The sequence below is a fragment of the Leptodactylus fuscus genome, chromosome 4, assembly GCF_031893055.1.
Source record: "Leptodactylus fuscus isolate aLepFus1 chromosome 4, aLepFus1.hap2, whole genome shotgun sequence".
NCBI classification, from domain to species: domain Eukaryota; kingdom Metazoa; phylum Chordata; class Amphibia; order Anura; family Leptodactylidae; genus Leptodactylus; species Leptodactylus fuscus.
The window spans coordinates 171851374-171876716 of record NC_134268.1 but is presented as its reverse complement, the minus strand read 5'-3'; the positions used below and the strand labels follow the sequence as shown (position 1 = coordinate 171876716).

General features: G+C 39.5%; 1 protein-coding gene across 2 annotated transcripts in view; it reads right to left on the bottom strand.

Annotated features, from left to right (window-relative positions):
* Nucleotides 1-25343, bottom strand: part of ZNF385D (zinc finger protein 385D) — a 246336-nt gene that overhangs the window by 179635 nt on the left and 41358 nt on the right. For both annotated transcript variants that reach the window (XM_075271384.1, XM_075271385.1), the window contains exon 2: nt 5372-5514. In XM_075271384.1, the coding sequence (XP_075127485.1) occupies nt 5372-5514 (143 nt within the window). The remainder of the gene's footprint in view (nt 1-5371; nt 5515-25343) is intronic.

Below are 25343 nucleotides of genomic sequence, written 5' to 3'. Positions count from 1 at the left end.
ACACTTGCGGTTTCCCTATAGGTATAAATTGGAATAGAAAGTCCACAGAGAAAACCTCTGCAAGCTTTCTGTGAAAAGTGCTACGGGAAAAACCTCCATGAGCTTTTTTGCTTTGGGATGCTACGTGGGGCCTTAGCCAAAAGGGAATTTGCCAAAATATAACCATATTTAAATTTGTAGACAATTAACAGTTAAATATTGTTGAAAATATAAATAAACATTTTGCAGAGTTTTAAAGATTTACTATAACCATCTTAGTGGAGGGTCAGGGGATAACAACACTCCTTAGGGAGTGAGCACCTTTACAGGTGTATGGAGACTTACAAGACATTTTTGCTCCACTGGGGGATTATGGGAAATATATGCAAATCTGTTTTCCAGGATGTAATTAGGAAAACAATGCCTCTGTTCGCTGTCTCTTGGGACAGCCCCCTTAACATCATGCATGACTTTTTTCAATAAGTCTAATAACAAGATGCGGGGATTATGCCAAACTAGTATTTCTATTCCTATGTCCAAAGAGACTGCAAATAGAGGCACTAATTACATCCTGGAAAACAGATTTGCATATATTTGCCATCTTAGTAGAGACAGTCTTCTGACTAGGTTGCCAAATGATACAACCATGAATTCAGGAACTTTCTTTGGTCTGTCACTTGTCAGAAACCCAGCCATGAATTTCATATTGTGTAGGAAGAGGAAGCAAATAATGATGGCGCTCTCTAGTCAGGTTAAGGTGAATTTATTGAGGAATGATAGGCACAACGCTAATAAAACCACTGCATTTCGGGCTCTGCTCAGCCCTTTCTCAAGTGCATCAACTTTTTGCCAGGAAATAGGGAGAAAGGGCTGAGCGGAGCCAGAAACGCAGTGGTTTACTAGCGTTGTGCCTATCATTCCTCAATAAATTCACCTTACCCTGACCAGAGAGCGCCGTCATTATTTGCCTACTCTTCCTCCATTTTGTTCATGGATTTTTCTAATTGGATAACCGCTGTAGGCAAGACGCACTGCTGCCTCCACCTGTTTTATTTTGTTAAAGCTTTATATGTGGTTGTGGACGATTTTCACAACCATAGCAGGTGAGATGCCATCTGGTCTATTAAACTGACTCTATATGCTAATTTGTTTTGTAAACTACTACACTATTATTGGTTTTGCTCAGTGTCTCCTGTGTTCTCTATGAATTTCATATTGTGGCTGAGTTATCTTCTTATGCATTCCTTGTCCCTTCCTGTTTAATTTTCCTGCATTAGTAGACTTGCTAGGTTTCTGACAAGTGGCAGACCATAGAAAGGTCTTGGATTGATGGTAGAATTGTTTGGCAACTTATCAACACAAAACTCTGCCCCTGATAAAATGGTTAGGGAAAATCTTTAAAATGCTGCAAAATTTGTACTTATATACATTTACAAAAATGTTTAACTTTTGATGGTCTACATGGTCTATTTATCCTTGAAAAAAAAAAAAAAAACTTTAAATGGGTTCACTCCAGTGCTTGATTTCCAATCAGTGATTCTGTCCCTGAATGTGCCTGAAAAATATGGAAAGAAATGCAGGCAGAACTTTTCTCTCCACACCTATTGGGTGTAAAATGAGTAGAAACCCGGCAGACCCATTATAGAATATAGGGTCCATTGGTTTCTGCAGATAACCACTTTTTAAGTGGATTGGTTTCCCATTTTTCAGGTCCTGAAGAATGTAAACTCAAGTGCTAGTGTGAACCTAGAGTCAATGGGTAGTCTACACTTATTTCTGCATGCACACTCATTAAGGGAGTGTTGCGGATTACTAATATGACCACTTACTGGACTGCTAAGTCAAGAAAAAGCAGAGATTTAGATGAATGAATAATAGGTTAAACTGAATTTTTCCTAAAAAAAAAATATGCTTAACAAATCCTGCTTTATAATACTCCCTGCAGATCGAACTTCATTTGCAGAGTGACAGATTCTCTCTCACAGGTGTATGAATATCTTTGTGTATTTCCTAATTAAAATGAATAATTTACATAGAGCAACGAGTAATTAAATTATTCCCATATATCATGCAGAATGTATGCGAAATTTTATCAGCGTTATACCTTATTTATTGAAAGAATATAGTTTTCTATATTTGTATGTTACTTTAGATTTGATGAGATACAAATTTGCATTGTAAGGCAGGAACGCTTTAGATTTCATATATTATATTCACTTAAATTTGCAGACATTTGAAAGTTAAACATTTTTATAAATATATACAAATAAAAATTTAGCAGTGTTAAAGATTTTCTCTAACCGTTGTAGTGGTGACAGTCTGTTGTTTTGATTGGTTGCCAATGGATACTTCCATCAATGAAGGAACGTTTATGGTTTGGAACTTGTCAGAAACCCAGCCATGATTTCCTTATTGTGTTCAGGTTATCAGGCAGGGACACTACATGAGTGAAAAGATAACCTCACCCCATTAACTGGGGTTCTCACATGTGCCAAACCATAAAAGTTCCTGCGATCATGGTCGCATCTAAAGGCAACTAAAGCTGATCAAGGTGCTGATTTTCCAGGTGCTGCCATTTGGGGGTGGATCGCCAGCATCTGGAACAAGTTCTATGCAGCCTGTAATAGAACTGCTGTATTTTTGCAATGTATTAGCATTTCAATGTATTGCATTAGTGATCAGACCCAACAGAGTTTAAAAATAACAGGAAAAATGATATAAAATATTACAAAATGATTTTACAAAAAAATCAAATAATCTGCCTTTTCCTAGAATACATACATAAGTACATAAATAAAATGAAACACATACAACAGCCCAAACAGTACAGGTAATTTTCCATATTTGCAGATTATGGGTTTATGCCACAACCTGCATTTAGTCTCTATCTATCTATCTATCTATCTATCTATCTATCTATCTATCTATCTATCTATCTATCTCACCACTGAGACCTCCAATGATCATGAAAATGGGGGGGGGGGGCAGTATATTTCCAACTTTGTGAATTCAAGCTAACTGCAGACATTCCTGTACAGGGCTGGATGCATCCGCACGCCCATTAGTTACAATGGAAGCACTGGAGAAAGTCGAAGTACAGCACTTATGTATCTCTGGTGTTGTGTCCAATCCTGCGCAGGCGTTCCTACATTCAGCCTAGCTGCAGTGAGCTTGAATTGACAATGGGAGAACCAACATTCTGTTTTCAGGATCGGTGAGAGTCTCAGTGGTCAGACCCCGACTAATCATTTATATATCCCCTACCCTATGGGTAATGGATGGATACGTTTCATAGTATATGCCCTTATACTGTACAAACCCAAGCCATACACTATATCACTTTGCTTAACTTTCCAATAATATCAGAGGTCTAGATAACTTGTTTTATTGAAACCAAGTCACTTTCACACCCAAACCTTGTAGTGGTTACATACAGCATACAGTGTGAATCTATTATGAGGAACTGGTATAAGAACTGAAAAAATCAATAATTTATTACACTGACAATTCAATGTTAAGGAAGATTAACCATTATGGTTGTACAATTGGATCCCTATTATTACTTTGGGACTAGAATGCTGATATTTGACAATTTCAATCCTTCTTTGATTCTAATGATGTCCTAGTTTCAGATGATTAAACAAAGAGTAGAAGAAAAAAGATCATCTTGGCTGACCCTGAACCTGAATTGTTTGTGCTGTACAATACTGGATATGTTATAAGTCACAATTACCTTAATATATCTCTTCTTAAATCGGGATTTTATGTCAAATGCCTGCGATTATTGGAACGCCATCTCCCACTGGCTTCCAAGTCATATTAGCGGAATGCTATTTATTTTTCATAAAAAATATCCAAAATATTTTATTGGTAATGATCATTTTGAAGGATTTTTTTTTTATATACAGGTTTGTTAAAAGCACTTGAAAATGCAGTAAGACATAAACCATGTCTTTGTTCTATGTCCCTCTTGAATTATTGCTGGGTTGGGTTTAACCAAACTAACCAAATCCAAACTAAGGACATTCTCTTGCCATCTTACAATAGATGAATAGGGTCTGTGTATATATTCAGTGTATATGATGAGAACTATGAACTACAGTCTTGGAGAACACTTGAATTCATTTTAATATATCAGTTGAAATTATTTTAAAGCCTATCATTAGAATAGCCCATAAGCATCTGTCCGGATGGTGGACAAAGCTTCCCCCATATGAAACAGTTGTTCAGGACTACATCCAATCCTCAAACTATGCAATGCACAGGGCCAGAAACATATAGCTCCATACATTGTATAGTGGCTGGGTGGCTTTACTACAGCTCAGTACCTATATACATCAATAAGAGATGAGCTTTAGTATAGTCACCCAGCTACTATACAATTTGTGAAGGTATTTGCTCTCAGCTCTATGCAGCTTCATGCCCTGTATAGTACAAGGGTCAGTACAGGCTGAACAACTGATCCTTGCGGGGGCTCCGTGCTGGCCCCTCCATTGATCAGATATTTGTGGTCTACCCTAAGGATAAACCTTAAAAAAATTCACAGTACCCCTGTAAGGAAAGCTTTAACTGAATAGTCTACTTGGACTTACTCTGCCAAAAATACTTTCCTGAACCCAGCAGGCAAATTGACAGTTGCCTAGATCAACATTTTACACCAGTAGCTCAGGTTTACATGGACATGGTCAGGTTTACATATGTTGTTCAGAGTCAAGTTAAATATCGTCCTCTAATAGTATGGATATTCAATATGGAGCTCAAATGTAGTAAAGTTTAACTTGAATCAGTCTTGCCAAAGATTGAAAGCTAGAAAAGGTATGTGACAAGTTAAAGTTTGCTACATTTGTATGTAAATGTAAAGCAGACATCTTATAAAATCTGAAGCAAAAGACAATATTTAAGATGCACATTGACATCACAACATCCTAAAGCATTGGACCATAAAAGACAAACATTAACAAGCATTTTCCATTGTGTACACTTTTACCCTCGTTGGAAATTGAGTAAGGATTCTAATTTCATTTTCAGAAATTCAATACATTGTTGTGACATGTTAGCCAAATGGTTGGCAGGTTGCAACTCAGTGGGTGACTAAATGCAGACACATTTGTGATAGACAGTGTTACAAAATCAAGTTGTTTTTAAAAGCTGATTATTTCATACCATATATCTCGGAAGGAAAGATAAGAATGGGGACAGATCAACAACTATAAAACAAATCTATATTTTGTAGAAGTAAACAATCAGAAACCTTTAAAAACATATTGTATTTTTCCAAGTTTAATTAATTAATAGACTTGTCTCCGAGGGAAGATACAATTTGCTAAAATCTAAAAAAATTTCAATAACATTTAAAGACATAGGATTTCTTCCATGTTTAGGGTATACTTACTGCAGTTAGGTTAGGAAAGAGGTTAATCGCAGCTGCGGCATCCAAAGTAAAGGGAAGGAACTGTTTTATATCCAATGGTGGTTGCAATGTTGGTAGCGGAGGGCGCACCAGCGCAGAAAGTGCTGGGCTCTGGCACGTACCACCTATTAATACATGAAAATAAAGCCAGGTAAGGTGTTTGTTACTATAATTGATGCAGTATAAAAGATAACTCTTTAAAAGAATGTTCAACATGGAAAATCAGATTAGTCACAACTGTGACTTAACATCTCTCTTCTATTAATTTATGTAGATAACACATTATTTTGCCAGGTGTCAAGTAAGCTATTCGGAATAGCACACACTTTCCCAGACAAAGGAATCCATCATTTATAGACTCTTTTAAAGATCTGAAAGGAAACAATAACTGTTTTACAGCTGAGATAAACAACTTCTGAAGATAGAATTTTTAGAGTACACTAAGTCATCCCTGAATGTAATGAAATATACAAACAGCTACTAAGTTTTTAACACAATTTATACTAGGTGTTGCACTGAGGAACAGTAGGTGGGCAATAATTCAATTAGAAAACTTACTGCATGGAAACTTTTTTGTTGACTTGTGTTAAATAGGATCAATAATGTCTACAATTACATCCTTGGTAATGTCTAAATATCAAAATGTACTATGGATGGCACTGATATTGTTGTAAGATGTTCATCAGTTTATTTACAGGCAGTAAGAAATTAGCTGCTACTAAAACTGTACAGGCGTGTCAGTTCTCCTGTAGGAAATCCACTGCGGACACCCTACAGTAAACTCATCCACGGCAAATAGTAGTTGAAATTGGCTGTTTTTTGTTGCAGGTTTTATCTCTGTGGTTGAGACTAGAGATGAGCGAATTGAACCTAATTGGAATTTGATCCAAATTTCAGGAAGTATTTGATTTGCATCAAATTCGGATTTCCTCTTGCTTCATGGTAATGAATCACATTTTGCTGCACATAATAGGACATGTGGCAAGGAACTTTGGGAACGCGGGATCACCCATAAAGCCATGCATGCAGCCAATCACCAGCCAGAAAGCCCTGATTGTCAGTCCGTATAGCATTGTGGTAAAGGCTAAATACTATACTCAATAAGGACCTTCTGACATCAGATGGTCACATGACATCCTACTCAACAGGACACTTTGCTACCCAATGGTGCCTCGCTTGACACCCAGTGTGGACACTTTGCGCTAAGCCATGTTGCTATGCTAACGTGTAAACTATTGGGTAGCACAGTGTCCATAGCAGATACACCACTATAGAGGATTTTTTTTTTTTTAATGCAATTTGCAACAAATGAATTCCAATCAAATCTTTTAGGAAAAATCTGCAAAGCAGCTGAATCAAATTTTTTAAAATTTTCTTATCTATAGTTGTGAGATTTTGCAAACTGACCTGCTGTCAGTATAAAACTGAGTGTTTTCAGCAATGCATGACCGGGATTTGTTTAAAACCCATCCATTACACTGGCACTCCATATTGTTGGGTGTATATTACATGTAACCCCAGCATATGAAGAAAAAAGCGGACAGAGTAGAAGCAAGGAAATATGTGGCATCTAGGATAAGATTGGGAGACAGAATCAGATGGACATGATCTTTGCATAGAGTAGGGTTTTCATTGACCACTAAAGAGCAAGTATGGTGATATTACATATACAAAATCAAAGCATTCAAGATCTGCCCCAGGAACACCACCCACAATACCAGGGAACATCCCAAACTGGCCAGTTTTGGCCAAAGTCTGAAAAAACTCACTCCTTTTTGCTGGATAGCCTTTGGAGATTTGGGACTGTTGGGATTGCTGTTTGTATATACAGATGTGCAGAGGTCCAGAGTGGAACCTTGTAAACCCCAACAGACCAAAAACTACCCTTCAATGATGTGGACTTAATTACCATACCAGTACAATAACCATACAAAACCAAGCCATGTCACTTCACTAACCATCCCAATAATATTCACGGTCTAGAGAGTAATAGTTTGTTTCATTGAAACCAAGTCACTTTTAAATCCAAGCCTTAGAATGGTTACAAACAATACACATTGCAGATCTATTATGAGATCCTCAGGCGCATGATATTAGTTAAGTACTGAAAAATCAATAATTTATCAAGCCAAAATCTCAGCTTTAAGGAACATTAACCATTATGGTTATACAATCGGATCACAATTATTACTTTGTGACTAGAATGCTGACACTTGTCAATTACAATAATTCTATGATTCTAATGATGTACTAGATTCAGATGATTAAACAAAGAATAGAAGTTAAAGGATCTTGGCTGACACAATTATATTAATATATCTTAACCAAACAGTTCCCCTGGCAAATGACTATAATTATTGAAATGCCTCCTCCTACGGGCTGCCGAGATTGCATGAAAATATACAAAACATAAAACATATTCTTAAATTTAAAATGTATAATTGTATATATGTATTAGTCCATATAGTACTATAGAATGCATTATATGTCATACATGTCATTTTGTATAACTATTATTTGTGTATATAATATTATAAATATTCTGAAAAGATAATAATAATAATAATAATAATAATAATAATAATAATAATAATCAGCATTTATATGATCTTCTATTTTGTAAGTATATAAAAACTAGATTAAGGCAAATTCTACCCTTGAGTAATATGGACCAATTTGTTGTAAAATGGAGCAACATAATCCGACGGTACAATAAAATCAGTAACCCCGTGTTTTGAGAAACCTCTTTTAAATTTTTGTACTTACACCCTTGCCATTACAAATTAAGATGTTTTTTTTTTCATTACATAAAATTAGGTTCATTTTATTTAATTTCACCTAAACAATTGCATTCCCAGTCCCCCAGTATTGCAGGTGACTGGAGAAGCCCTGTTCACTTGCAAGAAATCTCTACGTTAAAGGGAGTCTATCATTTGCAGAACTCATTTTCAACTAAAGGCATAGGAATGGCCTTTTAAAAAGGATATTCTACTCCTACCTTTCCTTCTTTGATTCTCCTCACTGTTTCTTCAAAATTAGGTTTCTTCTGGTATGCTAATGAGGATCAGAGAGCATCAGATAGGTTCCTTCAATGCTCCAAGCACCCCCCGCATCATACATGTCCACTGTCCCTTTCATGCTTGTACTCCGACCCCTCCTCCTCTTCTCTGTAATTTGTGGTTTGCACAGGCCTATGATGCCGTGCTGTGCCTATCTAAAATCACTCACATGTGCAATCGGCTCTGCCACTCCAGGTTCAGGCAGAGCCAACCACACATGCCCAAGTGGACGATTTGTGGTGGTCAGCTACACAGCCGTGCATATATATGGCTGTGTAAATACTCCCAGTAAAGCCAGGATGATTTCACTTCCGGTTTAGGGGGGTACTGAGCATGCGCATTATGTTCAGTTCTCCAGAACCCGGGTGGCAGAGCTAATTGCACATGTGCATGTTTTTAGATAGGTACAGAATGACATCAGAGGCCTGTGCAAGGCACAAATTCTGGAGAAGAGGAGGAGGGGATGGAGCACAAGCATGAAAAGGGCAGTAAACATGTAACATGTATGACGCTGGGGTGCTCAGAACTCTGGGTGAATGCCCCTGAGGCTCTGTGATCCTCATTAGCATACCAAAAGAAACAGAATTTTGAAGAAACGGCAAGGAGAATCAAATAAGTAGAAGTAGAAGTAGAATAGACTTTTTAAAGGCTATTTCAATGTACCTTTAGTTGAAAATGAGTTTTTCAAATGATAGACTCCCTTTAAAGTAAAAGGAACCAGTTGCAGTCACCCACACATATGGATGGCCAGGATTAACACTGCGGAGGATAATAAAGTACAGAGGCTGCAAAGCTGAATCAGTGCTGATGAACCTTAACACTTAGGATTGGTGGGGGTCATCAATTGAAGATTGCGTGGGTTCTGGGTGGTTAGATTTGTAATGAGATAAGCACTGCACCCTCTTCTCATAAAGCCAAATACAGCACGGTACAGGTAACAGCGGATGTGCTTGGAATTGCTTCTCAGCCCCTTCACTTGGATGAGACTAAGCTGTGAGCAGGTAATGTGACTAATGTATGTGACCCCCCCATGGGATGGGGTGGTGACTCACACTGGAGTGCTGCTGACGCATCAACCAGCTGACCTTGGGAGAGATACTGGTTGTTAGACCCCGCTAATCTTCAATTGATGGCCTATGCTAAGGATAGGTAATCAATAATCGATTCCTTTAAATCATTCTCTGAACATAGAGTCTTTCCATTTTATATCCAATACTTATGTGACAATGTAGAATTAGACGTATCCCAGTAATGGAGGTGAATAACTGTGTTCACTATTTATGTGCTTACTAGCTGTACTACATGACGATACTTTATACTGTTTGTTTTCGCCTACTCTTTCTTGGTTGATCACTGCCATAAACGGCCTAAATAAATTCAATCTATTCCAATGCTATTGCAGAAGCGAACACTGTCGGTTGCGAGTGAACATATTTTAGACCCTGTATTTATAATGCGGGGATGATCCATTTTCCATCGGGATTAAAATACAACTTAAATTGAGAATCTTAGAAATCAACGGCAAACATTCATTACATATTTAAATAACTATATTTTCCGGCTCAGAACATTGCCGTCAATAACCCGAGAAGAACATTTCACAGTGGGCATTTAAGAATCACTTGTCTGTTCTCATCCATGTTCATTGTAAATATTATCGCAGTGAAAACAATCTGCACAAGTGTCTGCTTTCATTGACAACAGGTTTGTTGACAGTCCCATAACACAATATGTTGACCTATAATATATTAATTCATCAAAATGAACATTTTGTAGCGGAAGATGAAAATGAATCATGCTTTGGCATATTAAAATCTGGCTATTTTCTAAGTATCAGTATTTTTTGTTTGCATTCATTTGAGTAGCCATTAGCAGTCGTAACAACCAATTTCACAGTCTGCTATGCAGCATATTTAAATAATAGGCAATACATTATAAAATTGGCATATTCAATCCCTTGTGTTAAAAAAATAACACATAAAATGCTAGGAACAAACAACTTGATAGTCATTTAATAGTCAGGTTATCATTGTTGTATTGGTGTAATTGGGTTCCTACCCAAGTTCGGGTCTAATAACCTGGACTAACATCCAGTGGTGTAACTAAAGTCTTATGGGCCCCAGTGTAATCTTTTGTCCAGGACTCCCTACCTCATCCCTATAGTGAACTCTTAATAATGATGGCTATGTGTACTAAGGAGTTTGCATGACCTGCCAATAACATCATAACCTAGTGTAAACCTTCACATTCAATATGGGTATATAGCAATCCATTGAATAAATGTCCCCTGTTGAGTATTTCATAATCAGGGAAATATAGACACTAGAGATGAGTGAACAGCGTTTGACCGAGTACATGTTCCATCGGATATCAGGCTGTTTGAGATGTTCGATTACAGTCGAACACCACGTGGAAAACTCACTAAAAATTTGATTCCCCTCCCACCTTCCCTGGCGCTTTTTTTGCACCAATAACTGCGCAGGGGAGGTGGGACAGGAACTACGACAATGGAGGCATTGAAAAAAATCTGAAAAAGCCATTGGCTGCCGAAATCAGGTGACCTCTACTTTAGACGAATAGTGGATTTCAGATCCGGTTCATATGAGACTGTGAACTATGTGACTGTGAGACAGGGACAGATGTAAAGGCAGGGTTAGCTAGGAATTAGCTTTATTTAGGTAGGACTATTACTCAAACAGCTCTTTGGGGCTCTATCTCGTGGCAGCCCATTATATGCTAGTCGGGATCGCTGTCAGCTTGTGTTATCTGGAAGCTGACTTTTCCCTATAGGAAAGCATTGGCCAGCGTTGATTGGTCGAATGCCGTACAGTGTACAGCATTCGGCCAATCAACGCTGGTTCTGCCAGAGGAGGCTGAGTTTAATATTGGTCCACAGCAGTCTCCATTGTGGTCCAATCTCAGATGTATCAGAGTTGACAGAGCTCTGTACATCTCAGATGTAGCAGTGTTGACCACGCAGCACTGCTACATCTCAGGAATAGCAGAGTTGACAGAGCTCTGTACATCTTCAGAATAGCAGGGTTGACAGAGCTCCAGGAAAAGTCAGCTCCCGCATTGTTAGTGGCATAATAAAGGGACTTTGGTGTATTAGATGCACCCAGACATGCTTCCCCTGCTGTCCCAGCTGCATTCCCGAGGTGTTGTAATCATTTGCTGAGGTGTCATAGTGAACTTGTTGACCCTCCTGAGTCAAAAATTGGTTTCCCCTAAACGAGTATTTATATAGACTATAATGGGGTTCGATATTCGTTTGAACAGTCGAGTTTTGAGGGGCCGCTTGAATCCAATATCAAACTTCGAACATTTCACTGTTTGCTCATCTCTAATAGACACAACAATGAGCTCTCCCTTGTGTGTGTAAGAGATTGGAAATTAGATTTTAGCTCCAATGAAGTTAGTGACAAATATAAGTACATAGTTTGTGAGTCAATATTCAATGTAACATACTATATACAAGTAAACTATAATTATCATAATAATTACAAAATTAAATAACATTATATATATGAGTAGTATTCGATCGAATACTATGGTATTCAAAATACTCGTACTTAATCAAATAATACTCCTATTCGCAGTAAAGATTTTATTCAGAACCAGCGTTCATTGGCCAAATGCTATACACTGTATAGCATTCGGCCAATGAATGCTGGTTCTGCAGGACGAGTAAGGGACGGTTCACATTAGCACTTTCCTCCCGTCCGGAAGGAGTCCGCAGGAGGACACCCCCCCCCCCTCAATGGAATATCAGTGCAACTGCTGTGCAGTTAAAGTGCACGAACCCCATAGACTATAATGGGGGATGTGTGCTTGCGGCACGCTGCTCGCACGAATCATTTGTGCGGGCAGTGCACTGCAGGCACACGGACCCCATTATAGTCTATGGGGTCCATGCGCTTTAACTGCACAGCGCTCCTCCTCAACACTCTTAAACTTCACTTCGCTCCTCCTATACACTCTCCTCCTACTACTCGTGGACTTGGTGACTTAGTCAAATAGTGGTTTCCCCTGAAATGAGCATTTTTTCCCATAGACTATAATGGGATTGGATATTCGATCGAGTAGTCGAATATTGAGGCTCTACTCAGTGGCGTAACTAGGAATGGCGGGGCCCCGTGGCGAACTTTTGACATGGGCCCCCCCCCCCATCCCAACTGACGCCGAAGACCTCGACTGATCCCCTCCTCCGCACTCTATTATGTCCCTTACTTACTTGCCCCTGCACACAGTATTAACCCCAATAGTGTCCCCTGCACACACAGTATTAACCCCAATAGTGTCCCCTGCACACACAGTGTTAACCCCTATAGTGTCCCCTGCACACACAGTGTTAACCCCTATAGTGTCCCATGCACACACAGTGTTAACCCCTATAGTGTCCCCTGCACACACAGTGTTAACCCCTATAGTGTCCCCTGCACACACAGTGTTAACCCCTATAGTGTCCCCTGCACACACAGTGTTAACCCCTATAGTGTCCCATGCACACACAGTGTTAACCCCTATAGTGTCCCCTGCACACACAGTGTTAACCCCTATAGTGTCCCCTGCACACACAGTGTTAACCCCTATAGTGTCCCCTGCACACACAGTGTTAACCCCTATAGTGTCCCCTGCACACACAGTGTTAACCCCTATAGTGTCCCCTGCACACACAGTGTTAACCCCTATAGTGTCCCCTGCACACACAGTGTTAACCCCTATAGTGTCCCCTGCACACACAGTGTTAACCCCAATAGTGTCCCTCTGTGGACACCCATAAACAATTATTATACTCTGGGGTCTTTTCAGACCCCAGAGTATAATAATCGGAGACTAAATCGGGAATAAAAACATTAAAAAAAAACCCCACTGTTGCTTCTTACCTGTTCCCCGGCTCCTGTGCTGTACTGTCCTCCTCTCGCGTCCTTCGTTAATGACGTCGGACGTCACATGACCCGGGAAGCATGCCGGGTTCATGTGACGTCAGAGACGTCAGACAGCAGTAGGACGGAGGCCTGGCAGGATCGCGGAGAGGTAAGTAAGAGTTTTTTATGTTTATTACCTCTCCCGATCCGCTGGTCATTATACTCGGGGGTCTGCAAAGACCCCCGAGTATAATGATAACCTCTGTGGGGCCCGCGGTGTCACTTGCCGATCCCGGCCCAGCCAGGATCGGCAAGTGAATAGGGCCCGTAACTGCCTATTGAAAAAAACCGCAGCGGTAGCGGCTGTCACCGGGCCCCCTAATGGCCCGGGCCCTGTGGCAGCTGCTACTGCTGCTACCACGGTAGTTACACCCCTGGCTCTACTCGAAACGAATCTCAAATCTCGAATATTTCACTACTTGCTCATCTCTAGTCATGAGCACTTATAGAGCTCTTTTATTGGCAGTAATCCTAAGCTAAAGGATATTGCCTCATGGGTTTTTGACTTCCTCTGGTTCAACATTACAGAGTAATAGTCTGATGCAAATTGTCTTTGTTTAGGTTTGCCAACTTTTGTCTGTTACTAAGATGACTGTCTCATGAAAATATAGAACACTGTATATATAAAACACATTGAGGATGACATATGTATAGATAAGGTGGATGGTTACTACGGATCTGCCATCTCTGATCTAAACTAAGCAATATTGTTATTGTGTTTTGAGAAAAGATATTAAATAAATGATTGATGAAATATCTGGAAGTTGGCAGCACAAAGAGAAGATGGGCACTGTCCAAATGGCTTTGGGAAACTCTTGGCTTATGGAATAAGCGGAAAAAAGGACTGACTGCAACATGGTTACAAAAATAGAATGAGATTAGAACAATAAGTTAAAAAGGAATATATGTGCAAAGGAACGAGCCTGAATCATAAATAGTAATAACAATAAGCATAACTATATAAAAAATCAGGTAATGTTAATAGTCTTAGTAAAGACTCTCAGATACCTGCTACCTGAATATGGAAGATTTAAGGAGGAATAAATGTGTTTATATTCTACAAGATTTCTACAGGATACGTTTTTTTCAGGAACAGGCAGAAAAAATTGCAGAATGATAAACAATATGGATCAGTTTTTCATCATTTTATAATGTATTTCTCAATATAGAATATGCAACTGCCCATCAGCAAATGACTTCTCAGAGCTGGGAGTAGTTTAGTACATCCAGTATTTACTAATGGGACCTGCAAGATGTAATAGGGCTGCTTTTTCCCAGTGCAAAGTATTACATTTGCCATCATTCTGTTGACAAGTTTAATGGAAATCCTTTCATCTACAACAATGACTTACAACATAAACAGAGCAGAAACGTGCAGTTCCTATTAAGTCTTTTCAGGATTCAAGACATCTTGGTTCATGTCTAAATTTCCAACCAACATTACAATTTATTACAATGTCACCACAACACATGCTCTTATATTTCTGAACGAAACGCTTGAGCTCAGAAGAAGAGTTAAATGGAGTTTGAAGCGTAGAACGTTATGTCAGTGAGATATCCTTAGAAGGAAGCTCAGCACATTTGATCTAAATCTAAAGAAATGTCATGCTGCTCTCAGACACGTTTGCATTGACAAAGTCAAACTTTAATAAATAGGTGTTTGGTGAGCGTCTGTTAGGTTTTCATTCCGGCGCACAGCGCCACCTGTGGGACAATCCAGCTCTCGCCCTCGACGGTGAGGTGTGTAGAGGCCAAGTCCCATTCTCCCCCTACTGAGCATGCTTGGATCTTTTGGAGATGCTCAGAGGCTAAGTCCCATTCTCCCCCTACTGAGCATGCTCAGACCTTTTGGAGGTGCTCAGAGGCTAAGTCCCATTCAGCCAATAATGAGCATGTCCAGTGAAGTTGTGGCCACCACCCTGTGGGCGCGGACTTGCCTTTATATGGTGTGAGCTGATGCCCGCCGGGTGCTCACTCTTTGACTAAAATTTTGAGACAGGAGTTCAGGGCTAGGTTCCTGTGAAAGGTAGGTTGTCAGCTCAGGGGTTCTAGTTAGGATTTCCTGGCTCTGCCAGTGGGAATCTGTAAAGCCTATTGCACTGTCCAGAATATTGTAGCTCCAAAGCTATTGTGGAGCCATTTGTGTTGCTGACCAGGGGTGATGTTTAACCCTTGGCAGCCTCTGCTGCAGCCTACACTCAGGTGCAGTTCTCCAGTAAGTTTACTGATGTACGGTTGTTGCAGCCTGTTCACATTGAAGATGCACAAACACATTTGCCCAGTGAAGTCAACTGGAGGAAGCCTCGTTGCAGTCCGTTCACATTAGGAGCTGCACAAACACATTCACCCAGTGAAGTTAACTGGTGAACATGTGTTGCTCCCTGTTCACATTAGTGCTGTACCGACATACTGCTGCTTTGTTCAGGCACACGGCTACTCTCAGGGGCTTGTGGACCTCACTGCAGTATTTTGCAGTCTAGCGGTTCTGTTGACATTAAAAAGTATTATTTTTGTACATATAGACAGAACCATAACAGCGTCTAAAGCCTATTATATTAGATAGCAAGCTCCACATGAGAAAAGTTTACTTTTATAACAGTTACAGAGAGCTAAGCGCTTTGCTTATTACAGGCTTGATATTTATGATAGCACATGTTACACATATAATCTGTATCTATTACTAGATTTACCTAGATTTACCGGTTTAATTAATAAATTTGCACTAAAACTAGGTTTTATATGTAGATGCCAGCCAAAATTACATAATCCTCTTTCTTTACATTGGCAACATTTGTCCAGATGATAGCTAAAAATGCCATTAGTGACTTAAGATTTAAAGAGGTTGTCCCATCACAAGGATCCTATCTAAAGGGCTAGTTTATGTGGAGTTAAGACTTTTCCTAAATACATTGCTTTATCAAAACTGCTTTGTTTGGCTGCTATCTTAATTTATTCACTTCATTGTTTACACTGCGTTTCCATAACCAGGAGCCTGGTGCTGAGCTTAACTGCTCGGTCCACAAGTGACATAGCTCCTGCTCTCAGGGGGGAGAGAGGGGGCTGAGTGCTGCGAGCAGCTCTGAGCTGTTTCTGTCTCTGCCACAGACAAGTAATGAAGCTCCTGCTCTCAAGTAGGGGAGGGGGGAGCTGAGTGCTTCGGTATTTCTGAGCTGTCTTTCTCCTGCTCTTCCACTTATCAGTTGGTTTAATTGAATTTGGCTGATAAGGGCTGAGATAGGGAGTCTGTCACCTCTGTATGTAATGCAAACTGACTCAAATTCAGTTCTGCTACATCAGCTTCTACATCAGCTTCACACTGTTGTGATGCATTTACAACTAATCCATCATTACTAACTACAAACATACTGCTATGGAGGGACCTAGCAGAGTAAGTGAAACCCCGCCCACCAATGTACCGAGAAAACCAAGAAGTGAACAGAGCACACAGTATGCAGGTTGCTGAACAAGCCAGTTGGGAATACCCCTTTAATATTTGATGGCAAAACCCTTGTTGGCGTGCACAGCAGTCAGGCGTATTTTTGTAGTTGATGATGAGATTTGTGCACATGTCAGGAGGAATTTTGGTCCACTCCTCTTTGCAGATAATCTCTAAATCATTAATATTTTGAGGCTGTTGCTCTCAGAGCTGCAGCTCCCTCTATAAGTTTTCTATAGGATTAAGGTCTGGAGACTGGCTAGGCCACTCCATGACCTTACTGTGCTTCTTTTTGAACCACTCCTTTGTTGCCTTGGCCGTATGTTTTGGGTTATTGTCCTGCTGGAAGACCCAGCCATGACCCATTTTAATGTCTTGACAGAGGGAAGGAGGTTGTCACTCAGGATTTTATGGTACATGGATCCATCCATTCTCCCATTGACACAGTGAAGTAGTCCTGTGCCTTTAGCAGAGAAACCTCCCCAAACATACTGTTTCCACCTCCATGCTTGACATTGGGGACGGTCTTCTTTGGGTCATAGTCTCTTCCTCCAAATACGGCAAGTTAAGTTAATGCCAAAGAGCTAAATTTTTGTCTCATCTGACCAATCTGGATGATTCTGAGAGTGATTGGAAGAAGGTGTTGTGGTCAGATTAGATAAAATTAAGCTCTTTGGCATTAACTCAACTCGCCGAGTTAGCCCAGTAACAGGCCTGACATATTGTGAGTAGTGCATGTCAGCTCGTCTCTACCCACCAGTCCAGGGAGAGGTTCGAACTAAAGACAGAACCTGCAGTTGTAAAAATTGATAAAAATTATAGAATCTCAGTCATCTAAAGACCAAAAATAGTGTCAATCCTCATGTGCAGATATAAAGCAGTTTAACCTGAAGAGTCACCTGAGACCGCAGGTATTTCTTAATGTTAAGGATTGATATTAATTACAGGTCTAGAGTTACATTTAACAATTCCACTTATGCAATAAGAGTTGTGGTATGAAAATATGATAACCTGCTGCCATCGAGTATACGGATACACCAACTGACTCAGGATTATTACATGGAGGACTTTTTCCTTGATAACATTTTCCATTTTGCAAGAGATTTAAAATGAAACCTTAAAACAGCTGAGCTATTAGACTGAAAGTACAACTGCTTCGTGCTGACAACTCTAACCTTAATATTTTATCACATGACTTAATTATATGGTTCTCCAGAGGCACATTCGCATGTTGCCGGATAGCGGAACGGTGCAATTCAGAGTCAGTTCTGTAGAAAATGTGCAGACTGTAATTTGATCATTTTGTAGGTAACAACTAATCAAAATGTAATCAAGATTTCTTCTTAGAGATGTGATATAAAGTGACCCAACCTTCCCTGTAATGCTAAAGAGCACGAAAAGCAAGAATTCCTAATGGCTAAATGTTGAGCTTTTCATTTTCAAATGCGTTATTATTTGTATGGATTTTGCTATTGTACTTGCTTTAGATGCATAATGTCTACTATAGAAAACTGTTGGCTAAAAGTTGAGATAACAAGGAAACTTTTTTACCATACGAGGAGACTGGCTGACCACTTTGGGGGGAATTTATGAACCCATCTACAACAGTTTTCTGCCCAAAGATGCGCCACATCCCCCTTTCTTATATTATCGAGAAAAATACTTAAAGGTGCAGTACAAATAATCTCAAAAAGCTAATGAAAACCATAAAAATATCAAAATGTATTAGAACAATAATACATGCATTCACATACATATAAATTCAGATGAAATATACAATACAGATAACATATAGGTGTGAGACATTCGGCAGATGTAGAAATATCCAAGCTTTTTGAGGAAAGTAATGAATATACTAAATTATGTCCTGTAGATCAATATGAACTTCATCCACATAGTCATACAGCAGCTATACAGTATATACTGTTCACAAATGCCCAGTGATTTGTCTTAACAACTTAGCTTAAAGGGATTCTACCACAGTAAGTAAGCGGCCATTTTCTTGTGGCCTGTGGGCATGCGCAGTTGGCTCTGCCTGAGGCCCAAGGGCTAAGGCCTAGAAGTTTGAACCCAGCTCCAGAAGAAGAAGCGCAGAGAGGACATGTCTGAAGAAGATGGAGGTGGCGCTGGAGATTTCTCTCGCCCGCCCCCAGTGCTGCGAGAGAACTAATTTGCATACAGACGAAAACTGGAATTTATACCAAACGGCGGCGCGAAGAGGACATCTAAAGGTAGGAGAAGAATAGCCTTTCTTAAGGCTATTCCTACATGTTATCTAGAAAAAACATGATTTTAATGGAAGAATCCCTTTAAGAATCGCCTAAATTCAATGGTGCATAGCGTACAAGACCTGATATAAAACCAGAAAGGAATCTAAGGGGGTACTGTGCCATTAAATTTAGTTAAGTCAGTATACAAGTATAACATAGTCACCACACAGCTCCTTATGGACACCCCAAACAAAGACCCGATCCCGGTCACAACAGACCCTGATAGGATTAGTGAATCCGCTTGGTTATGGCTACATATACTCTTAACCTATGTGCTTTGTAAAAGAATAGGACCACCACACCCTGCGTGCATTTCTGATCCACTTGTGTCCAAAATTTGTTCCCATACTTAGCCTCGCTCACCATTTCCTGTAAATTTGGGCAGAGCCGGGTGCTGCCCCATATTTATTTCAACTAAGGTCAGTCCTACACCAGTTCATTAATATGGTAGAGAACTGTCCTGGGGTGCAGACATGCACCTGATTTATTAAGAGGCAGTCAGAGCCTTAAGTAAGACTGGTATACGGAATGCCAATCTTAATCTAACCAATTGTACTTTTGAAAGTGAATGAACCTTTCTCTACAAAAGAAATGCTTGTTAAATATACTATGAGTAATGAATAGAGATGAGTGAGTAGTGTTCGATCGAGTAGGTGTTCGATCGAATACTACGGTATTCGAAATGCTCGTACTCGAGCTGTTCAAAGTTTAAGGTTTGATGCAGAACCAGCGTTGATTGGCAGAATGCTATACATTCTGCCAATCAACGCTGGTTCTTCTCTTACCTTTAGAAGTCTTCTCCATGCAGCATCCCCGCGGCGTCTTCCGGCTGGAATTCACTCTGCCTAGGCATCCAGCCTAGGCAGAGCCGACTGCGCATGCGCGGGCATGCCCTCACATGCGCAGTCGGCTCTGCTCAGGCGTCGGCTCTGCCTAGGCCCCGATGCCTAGGCAGAGTGAATTCCAGCCGGAAGAAGACGCGGGGACGCTGCGCCGGGAGAAGACATCAAGGAGAATCCAGCCCGACTGTCACTCGTTGACTTGGTAAGTATAATTTTATCGAATTTTGCATACACCTGAAATGAGCATTTCCCCCCATAGAATATAATGGGGTTCAAAATCCGTTCGAACAGTCAAACAGTGTGCGGCTGTTTGAATCGGATTTCGAACCTCGGACATTTTAGTGTTCGCTCATCTCTAGTAATGAATATTTTATCACATCCACCATGGGTAGCTACATTTATTCATTCTAGGGGCCCTTTCTTTTTCTAAAATGTAGTGATGACATTGCTATTGTTGAGATGTGAAGCTTGGAAAATTTAGATTCACTGGTTGATCAAACAATTTCAGCACAAAAGACATCCTATATATTGCTAACATCATCCAGCACCTAGCTGAAGTATATAGTATGTTTCAATCAAATGGTTTGCTGAGGCGGGTGAAAGGGATCAGGAAGCAATTTATAAGGCCTACGGTCACCATGGCTAAGACAGCAAACACATTTAGATTCATTTAGCACCTACGGTTACTCAGCAGGATACATAGGACATTAAATATTTTAGCTAGGGCAAGCAATGAAATGCAATTAACCATCTTGATTGAGGTCTTGGTCCAAAAAAAATTAAATTCCTTGTTATCCTAGAACTAAAGTTACTTTGCATAAAAATAAAGAAAATCATAAGAGATGTTTACCCCACTGTGGCAATGGAAGTCAAGCGGCCATTTATGAATAATTATGTGTCGTTTTCCGAAATAACCTCTCTCCTAAAGTAAGTTACACGAGCCCTAAATATGGTTAATATCACTTTCACCTTATTAAATTGATATGGTCAATGAGCATGTTAATTGTGGTATTAATGAAGTTAATGCATTTTTAAATGTTTCATAATTGCAAACATTAACCTTGTGTATTATGGTAATGTACATACAGTCTAAATGTACAAATAACGGCGATATAATTTATAGTAGAACAATTATAAACTATATACTCATCTAGACCCAAACACGTAATAAAAGCCAATAATTGTTTCTATTACTTACAGTATTCTTCACCTCTCACACTCATCTGATTATACATAATTCCTAGATGAGGATTAAATATAAAGTAGTTCAAGTAAAGAGTGAACATTAAACCATCTAGCTAATAAGATAAGATAAGATAATCCTTTAATAGTCCCACCAATATACTATAAATAAATATAATACTGCACAGATAGTTCTCAAAGCAACAAGTACAGGACTACTACTAGTACTGTATATTAACTATGGGACACTATGGATAGTAGGACGCAGGGACTCCTAGCATCATAGATAACTATAATACTGAGTCCCTCTCCCTACACATTGTTAAGTCAAACATAGGAACCGATTTTCAAGGGTCAAACTTGGCATACGTATCTAGCCTTCCAGACTCTGTACAGTTGAGGTGGAGCCAACACTGAGCGATATTGTACAATATGCAAACAGTTAAACAAAGACCACATCTTAGAAAGGAGTATCACAGATCCAGACTGGATTTTTTTGACTTATCCTTATTCCTATATATATATATATATATATATATATATATATATATATATATATATATATATATATCAGACCAAAAGTTTGGACACACCTTCTCATTCAGAGAGTTTTCTGTATTTCCATGACTATGAAAATTGTAGATTCACATTGAAGGCATCAAAACTATGAAGTAACACATGGGGAATTATATACTTAACAAAAAAGTGTGAAACAACTGAAAATATGTCTTATATTCTAGGATCTTCAAAGTAGCCATCTTTTGCTTTGATTACTGCTTTGCACACTCTTGGCATTCTCTTGATGAGCTTCAAGAGGTAGTCACCGGAAATAGTTTTCACTTCACAGGTGTGCCCTGTCAGGTTTAATAAGTGGGATTTCTTGCCTTATAAATGGGGTTGGGACCATCAGTTGTGTTGTGCAGAAGTCAGGTGGATACACAGCTGATAGTCCTACTGAATAGTTAGAATTTGTATTACGGCAAGAAAAAAGCAGCTAAGTAAAGAAAAACGAGTGGCCATCATTACTTAAAGAAATGAAGCTCAGTCAGTCCGAAAAATTGGGAAAACTTTGAAAGTGTCCCCAAGTGCAGTTGCAAAAACCATCAAGCATTACAAAGAAACTTGCTCACATGTGGACCGCCCCAGGAAAGGAAGACCAAGAGTCACCTCTACTGCAGAGGATAAGTTCATCCGGGTCACCAACCTCAGAAATCGCAAGTTAACAGCAGCTCAGATTAGAGACCAGGTCAATGCCACACAGAGTTCTAGGAGCAGACACATCTCTACAACAACTGTTAAGAGGAGACTTTGTGCAGCAGGCCTTCATGGTAAAATAGCTGCTAGAAAACCACTGCAAAGGACAAGCAACAAGCAGAAGAGAACACAAAGAATGGACATTAGACCAGTGGAAATCTGTGCTTTGGTCCGATGAGGCTAAATTTGAGATCTTTGGTTCCAACCACCGTGTCTTTGTGCGACACAGAAAAGGTGAACAGATGGACTCTACATGCCTGGTTCCCCCCGTGAAGCATGGAGGAGGAGGTGTGATGGTCTGGGGGGGCTTTGCTGGTGACACTGTTGGGGATTTATTCCAAATTGAAAGCATACTGCACCAGCATGGCTACCACAGCATCTTGCAGTGGCATGCTATTCCATCCGGTTTGTGTTTAGTTGGACCATCACTAATTTTATAACAAGACAATGACCCCAAACACACCTCCAGGTTGTGTAAAAGCTATTTGACAAAGAAGGAGAGTGATGGGTTGCTGTGCCAGATGACCTGGCCTCCACAGTCACCAGAAATGAACCCAATCGAGTCAGTTTGGGGTGAGCTGGACCGCAGAGTGAAGGCAAAAGGGACAACAAGGGCTAAGCATCTCTGGGAACTCCTTCAAGACTGTTGGAAGGCCATTTTTGGAAGACCATTTCTGGTGACTCCCTCTTGAAGCTCATCAAGAGAATGCCAAGAGTGTGCAAAGCAGTAACCAAAGCAAAAAGTGGCTACTTTGAAGAACCTAGAATATAAGACAGATTTTCAGTTGTTTCACAATTTTTTAAGTATATAATTCCACGTGTTCATTCATAGTTTTGATGCCATCAATTTGAATCTACAATTTTCACAGTCATGAAAATACAGAAAACTCTGTGAATGAGAAGGTGTGTCCAAACTTTTGGTCTGTACTATATATATATATATATATATATATATATATATATATATATATATATATATATATATATATAAATTTGTGGGGAAGGTAGTTCGGTAGCAGCAATGGTGCAGACCCAACCAAATCAGAGACAGGGACACAAAGTCTGCTGTAGCAGGTTTATTTAGAAAAAAAACAAATAAATAAACCTACACATTAGGCACAAAAGGAGAAAAATAAATGCAGCTGTAACTTCAGGCAAAAGAGTGTGAAACAAAACCCTGCTCGTCTGAGCACTAATTAAACAACCAAATGAGTAAAGAAAAATAGCACAATACATCTCATCAGACTTTGTCTTCAGTAGTTGATACCTTTTTAATAGCTAACAAAAATGAAGACAGATTGCAAGCTTTCGAGACTACTAGGTCTCTTCATCAGGCATGGTATGACACAATTACAAAGATATATTTTTCCTTATACAGACTTTCAATGTATCAGGATAGACCCAGACACCTCCTCTGGCTCTCAGGATCTGCCCTGAAGTGCAGGCTCTGCTACCTTCTATGGCCCAGTAATGAGCCTGGGACCTACACCTGGGGCTGAGGCTTACTCAAGATCTGCCCCGGACTACACAAAGGTTGGAAACCTGGAGATGATATATAGGGACTCCAGCACTCACCTTTGAGAGCATCAGTGTTCTAGGAACAAACTTGCTTCTACTTTGTGTTATGATTTCTTCAAGCAATTTCTAAATGTGAATAAGAATTTGGAAAACCATTTTTTAAAGTACCAGGGAAATTAAGACATTATATACTACTATTCTGAATGCTTTTAGAGCCACTCAACTTCTTCTGTATGTATAAAGGAGACGGCATAAGTAATCACAACTAATCTCTGTATACGGTACATGATGTAGGTGAACCAGTTCACCCATTTATTACCATCATGAAGCAGAAGACTAATGCATATTTGCAACTTTACGTCAAACCACAGGTGATTCGGTCTATTCTACTTCGCACAGTAACATGCACCTAAAATACTTTATAATTCTTGCATATGTTTAATGGTTGGAGGAAATAAATCTAGATAGTTAAGTATAAAGACAACCTTAGTTTTATTTAATGCCTGTAAGAAAACACTGTTTTTTGTGTCGCTTTCAGCCAGTGTCACACTTTTCATATCAGCCCAAAACTCACAGTTTATGAATGTCCTTATATGCAAGAAAATGTGGAACAAAAAACTGGCCTCGCATCAACCATCTTCTCCTATATAATGTCAATAGTTACCAAGTTCTGGATGGAACATCTCTGTTTGTCAATGCAGCGACCGGTCATATTATACTTCTCATTGTGATTTCAGGATGTGTTATTGGTAATTTCCCGAGGGACCCGAAGAGGGCAAAGTGATTTATCTTAACTCGATGAGTTATCCTGATTCACAACAGACATATATCAAGATAAATTTAGCCCTCCTATCCTGGGCATCCAATGTTATCCTTGCTATGGAACCTCCTCTATTTTATGTATGCCAATGGTTGGTACAAATAATAAAGCTGGCTTGACCTACAGACTGAATTGTTCGTAGTTTTATTCTACTTACAAACTAAGATGGCAAAATATATTAATGCAAGATACACAAGAGAGTTAACACAATATATTATTAATATATTACTATCTTTCACAGTAGACTGCATTTTTAAGAAAAATTGAAGACGTAAAACAAAGGCATTGTTAACCCCATAGGGCAATCTGCATGACATGTTAGCATTTACATAGGTTATTTATTGTCTGGATGAATTGTATGCCATTTATTTTCCCCAATAGCAGCTAGGGGCTTTAAATCCATTATAGATCTGCTGAATGTAACCTCCAATTTTTCTATCAGCTAGTTTCCTCTTCTGGTTGTGTTTCTGTTCAAGTAGTTTTGTGCCCATATTCCAAGAAGCCATGCTCCTCCTGAGTATCTATAGGACTGTGAGAGCCGCTGTCCAGCATGACAGGATGCCCAAACATGAAATGTTGACTGTTCATATGCGTGTGGCATGTGTCACTTAGTGGGCTGCATATGTTTATTGATTTATAGCACAC